Here is a 5,819-nt window from a genome sequence, read left to right on the forward strand (position 1 = left end):
TGACTTCAAAATGGCGTGTTTAAGGTAGGATTAACCTATTGATTTTGCCCGACAGCACAGTCGTTGATGTGGCACGCAGCCATTGGTTGAGGCATGCAACGTCTGAACAGGGGAGGTCGAACTCATTGGGTATGTTCGAGTTGTAAGGCTACTGAAGGCGACTATTGACCAAAGTCGTCAGGGGAGGTGCATCTGCGATAGCCGAAAGTCGGACACTGTCGTGGCTTTCCATCAGCAAGGCTCAGATCAATATGGTAGTGTGAACACAGCTGCCGTTATTAAATATAAAAACAACTCTTTCAAGCAGGCTTAAGCAAACAGCAGACAATGCTACCACTCCAAAATATTTGTTGACAAAACAATCAAGATAGCATTTCTTAATCCCAGGCACCTGTTTAGGAAATTAAAAATGCTACAGCCAGGAACAGAGCTCTCCCTTTCTTGTATATCTCTCCTTTTGTTTGCATTGTAACTGGGAACCTATTCAAGGAAATTAATTCTGACTGCAGGGGCAAACATTGCAGATGTGTAATTCTGCTGTGAGCATTGACGTCATCCTACTTTTACAGAGCAACAAAAGGTGTGAAGTACACATTTAATTTGACCTTTATTTAACTAGGCAAGTCAATGAAGAAGAACATTCTTATTTACAATGACGGCCTAGGAACAGTGGGTTAACTGCCTTGTTCAGGGGCAGAACGACAGATTTTTACCTTGTCAGCTCGGGGATTTGATCTAGCAACCTTTTGGTTACTGACCCAACGCTCTAACCACTAGGCTACCTGCCACCCCACACATACTACCCGGGTGACAATATTAAACTGAGTTTTATGGAGTTCCTAGTTAACTGTAGATTTCTGGAGAAACGGTAACCATTTATGAATTTGTGTTATGAGAACTAATCCGTTTTCCATTGTCCTGAGAAACTAGGGTTTAAACAGTCTCACTAACCCCAAGTACCTTCAGCTTGGTCCAGACCTGGACAAGGCTAAAGTGTTATAAATGGTAAATAACAGGTCTACTGCTGGGCAGGGTTTTGTTAGTCTTGCAATGGGACAAAACCTGTCTGACACAGGTTATGAATACCTGACGGAACTTGGCCTGAGTGCAGGCATAAAGGTACGTGTTGATGGCTGCATTACTGAGGCTCAGCATGCTACCAATGTCAGCCGCCACATTGATCTGCAGGTTGTAGTCGTTGCGATCCTGGCCGTAGACGAAGGTGGTGCGTATGATGATCTGGGTGATTGCGCGGGTGACGGATAGCAGCACAAAGCTCATGGACACAGTCACCAGGAGCACTACGGACTTCCTCTTTCTGGAGCGCAGCAGGGGCGTCACCCTGTAGGACCCTGAGGTTAGGTCGGCATCCGTCACCACGTGGACCTTGTTGCTAAGGGAGATCTGTCGCAGAGTCAGCCCGTTGAGGGTGAGGATGATGAGGAAAGGTAGGACGTAGGCCACTAAGGTCTGGGCCCCCAACAGGGCATGCACATAACCATGCGGGGCCTCAGGTTCGTATATACAGGCCCATCTGGTCTGGTTGTGGTCGTAAACTGAGACATTGGACCAGTAGTAGGGTATTGCCAGGAGGTGGCTGAGGAGTAAGATGGTGGTGATGGCTGCTAAGGCACTGCACGGGGTGCAGAGTTTGGTCTTGATGGTCCAGGTGTGGATGGCAATGAAGCGCTCTGCTGTGAAAACCACCACCAGCCAGGTTGAGGTGTTGTAGGCCCCGTAGCTGAAAATGTCTCTCAGGCGGCACCAGGGCTCACGGCTCCAAAACGGCTCCTCAAATCAAATCAAGCCTCATTTAAAGTGCATATACAATGGAGGGAACAGTTCCTATTGCCATCAGTGTAATAACAACAAACACTCAAATCCATTACAAAGAAATGACAAAACAATTAGTAAAGTAGGCCAGGGTTTCCCAAACTCGGTCCTGGGATCCCCGTGGTTGTACATTTTGTTTTTTGCCCTAGAAGAACACAGCTGATTCAGTTAATAACCAACTCATCATCAAGCTTTGATTATTTGTTTCAGCTGTGTACTACTTTGGCAAAAACTAAAGCATGCACTAGGGGGGCCCCAGAACAAAGTTTGGGAAACCCTGAAATAGGCTACTGGGTTAATACAATGCTGTTTGCTGTTACTGTAGTAATTACAGCGTTTTTATAGAAATCCAATGTAAACTTTTACTGACAGAACTAGAAATGAAAAGAACAGTGACATTTCTGACTAAATAAGTACCTCTTGGCAAAATTTGACCGTGATCTCCAGCACCACGATGAAGACGAGGACCAGAGTGTCAGCTACAGAGATGGCCATCAGGTAGAAGGTGCTGGACTTGGACAGCAGGCAGTTTCTCCGCCAGAAGATGAGGAAGGTAACAATGTTGGCTGGTGGAGGGATTTGTGTCATTAGGGTTTTGGAAACAAAACCATTGGAAACCATTGGAAAGAAATTAAGCATTTAATCATACATGCATAGCCTATATCAAGCTTGTATCAGCCTTTGCTTAATGTTACTATAGCCATATAAACTCAGCAAAAAAAGAAACGTCCTCTCACTGTCAACTGCGTTTATTAAATATTTGTATGAACATAACAAGATTCAACAAATGAGACATAAACTGAACAAGTTCCACAGACATGTGACTAACAAAAATGGAATAGTGTGTCCCTGAACAAAGGGGGGTCAAAATCAAAAGTAAGAGTCAGGATCTGGTGTGGCCAACAGATGCATTAAGTACTGCAGTGCATCTCCTCCTCATGGACTGAACCAGATTTGCCAGTTCTTGCTGTGAGATGTTACCCCACTCTTCCACCAAGGCACCTGCAAGTTCCCGGACATTTCTGGGGGGAATGGCCCTAGCCCTCACCCTCCAATCCAACAGGTCCCAGACGTGCTCAATGGGATTGAGATCCAGGCTCTTTGCTAGCCATGGCATAACACTGACATGCCTGTCTTCGGGTAAATCACACACAGAATGAGCAGTATGGCTGGTGGTATTGTCATCCTGGAGGGACATGTCAGGATGAGCCTGCAGGACGGGTACCACATGAGGGAGGAGGATGTCTTCCCTGTAACGCACAGCGTTGAGATTGCCTGCAATGATAACAAGCTCAGTTCGATGATGCTGTGACACACCGCCACAGACCATGAAGGACCCTCCACCTCCAAATCGATCCCGCTCCAGAGTACCGCGCCTCGTCAGTGAAGAGCACTTTTTGCCAGTCCTGTCTGATCCAGCGACAGTGGGTTTGTGCCCATAGGCGAAGTTGTTTCCGGTGATGTCTGGTGAGGACCTGCCTTACAACAGGCCTACAAGCCCTCAGTCCAGCCTCTCTCAGCCTATTGCGGACAGTCTGAGCACTGATGGAGGGATTATGCGTTCCTGGTGTAACTCGGGCAGTTGTTGTTGCCATCCTGTACCTGTCCCACAGGTGTGAAGTTTGGATGTACCGATCCTGTGCAGGTGTTGTTACACGTGGTCTGCCACTGCGAGGATGATCAGCTGTCCATCCTGTCTCCCTGTAACGCTGTCTTAGGCGTCTCACAGTGCTGACATTGCAATTTATTGCCCTGGCCACATCTGCAGTCCTCATGCCTCCTTGCAGCATGCCTAAGGCACGTTCACGCAGATGAGCAGGGACCATGGGCATCTTTCTTTTGGTGTTTTTCGAGTCTGTAGAATGGCCTCTTTAGTGTCCTTAGTTTTCATAACTGTGACCTTAATTGCCTATCGTCTGTAAGCTGTTCCACAGGTGCATGTTAATTAATTGTTTATGGTTCATTGAACGAGCATGGGAAACAGTGTTTAAACCCTTTACAATGAAAATCTGTGAAGTTATTTGGATTTTTATGAATTATCTTTGAAAGACAGGGTCCTGAAAAAGGGACGTTTCTTTTTAATAATTTATTTAATAATTTACTCAAAGATTCATTATAACCATTAAATGCATTATCCATTAAATGCGGAATACATTTGATTTGTCAAATATATTTGTGGGAAAAAATAACATGCATATTCTGATGTGTGCTGAACAAATGTGCCAGTTTTCCTACAACGCCCCTAGTCATTGTACTCATCCATCTGTATAAGACATCCATACCTTGCAGCAATTAGTTCTATAGGTTTAGGTATACTCACAAGGGATGCCCACTATAGCCAAGGCTGGGTAGAACACAACCTGCAGAGTGACCATCCAGTGTTCCTCTTGGGGGTTCATGTCTTTACCCACCAGATATATTGTATACTATTAGCAGAAACAGCATCCAGGAGAGTCCCTCTCCTCTCAACATCACTAGCACATATCTGTGCTTTTGTCATATCACTAAGAGTTATCCCCTCACAAGCACACCCCACACAGACATGCAAACGTGCACACGTGTCTTTATTTACCTATTGTTAATCATTACTCTGTGAGGATCTCTGAGGCACAGACAAGCTTATTGGTTGGACTACAGAGGTTGGATATTCTACTCACCTTGTGTGCATCTAAAGAACCTTCTTCCTCTCATCGATCTACTTTTCTTGTCTCATACTGACATCCAAGTTAACAACTCTAGGGAGAGAGAACGTTTTTGTAATATTACCCGTCTAGGGAGAGAGAACATTTTTGTATTACCTGTAATGTTCCTCTGATGTTAGAGTGTCCAGTTTTTCGTTAGATAAGGGAACAGCAAAAACCTCCTGAGAACCTATTTAGCAGGTATTGTTGTTAGAGTTAGGAGAACATTCGAACATGTCAAACAAAACTTACCCAGAACATGGTTAGCATGTTCTCTGGACTCAGATGTTCTTGCAATGTCCCATGAAACATGTCTAGAACATTAATATTGGATATTCTGAGAACATGTTTCATGGGACATTGCAAGAACATCCGTGTCCAGTTTTCTAAAGGTTAGGGGAATATTTCATCAATGTCACACCAAACATACACAGACCATGGTTGCCATGTTCTCAGAATAAAGATATTCATGTTCTGGATAGGGGTGTGAATGTTTAAATTAAATTGGGATTGTTGACATTTAGAAGAAATCCCTAACCGAAAAACTAAATCACAGCGCACTTATCAGAAAACTACCATTAACAGGTACCAATCATCATTATAAAGGGGGATTTCAAAAAAAATATTTGCCACGGATATAAAGCGCTACGCATGTCATCGTTGTTGACAGTTGGAAAAATGGATGATCCACTACAGGTCCACTATGTCATAATTATTTTTGGTGGGGGGGCAATTCGTATGATAGGTTCCGAATTTCAATTTGAATTAAATGTTCAGAAAAAAAATTAAAATATAAAATATGAATTTTAATTTGTACAGTATGTTACGAATTTGTAAGCACTTAAGATCCCAAGAGTGTATCTTTAACCATCTGAAAGGGAGGCACTGCGAGACCCAAATCGTTGCTGGCAGCAGTGGAGGCCACCAACCACAGACATTAGACAGGCTCTTCACACGAAGGAATTTCGATAAAGGATGGAGTGAGAAAATCACAGGGCGATTACAGAAATGATTGCAGTTGATATGCAGCCATTGTCAATGGTAAAGTATGCGGCTTCAATGTCCTGATGGCGTATCTAGATCCAGACTACAAGATGCCATGTCGAAAAACCACGACGGTCCGAATTGAGAAATTCTACAATGATTGCTCTGCAAGTACAAAGCACGAGCTCTCAAACACCCCATACATGGCGTTAACAACAGATTGTTGGATGTCTATGAACGCGATGTCATACATCACTGCAACGAGCCATCACATTGATGAAAAGTGGGACAGGAAGTCCCATGTACTGACCACTGAGATCA

General features: G+C 44.1%; 1 protein-coding gene across 1 annotated transcript; it reads right to left on the bottom strand.

Annotated features, from left to right (window-relative positions):
* Window positions 1-839: 839 nt before the first annotated feature.
* Window positions 840-4,232, bottom strand: LOC120058760 (probable G-protein coupled receptor 139). Its single transcript, XM_039007497.1, has 4 exons — window positions 4,154-4,232; window positions 2,251-2,399; window positions 1,087-1,791; window positions 840-857 (listed from the first exon to the last, which is right to left on the bottom strand). The coding sequence occupies exons 1-4, from the start codon at window positions 4,230-4,232 to the stop codon at window positions 840-842; spliced, it is 951 nt and encodes a 316-aa protein (XP_038863425.1).
* Between the last annotated feature and the right edge of the window lie 1,587 nt (window positions 4,233-5,819).

Source organism: Salvelinus namaycush, chromosome 14, assembly GCF_016432855.1.
Source record: "Salvelinus namaycush isolate Seneca chromosome 14, SaNama_1.0, whole genome shotgun sequence".
In the NCBI taxonomy this organism is placed as follows: Eukaryota; Metazoa; Chordata; class Actinopteri; order Salmoniformes; family Salmonidae; genus Salvelinus; species Salvelinus namaycush.

Coding starts and splice junctions, on each gene's coding strand:
- LOC120058760 (XM_039007497.1), bottom strand. CDS start 4,232: ATGAACCCCCAAGAGGAACACTGGATGGTCACTCTGCAGGTTGTGTTC. Junction 2,400..4,153: donor GGCTATAGTGGGCATCCCTT/GTGAGTATACCT, acceptor TCCCTCCACCAG/CCAACATTGTTACCTTCCTC. Junction 1,792..2,250: donor CGGTCAAATTTTGCCAAGAG/GTACTTATTTAG, acceptor ATTTGATTTGAG/GAGCCGTTTTGGAGCCGTGA.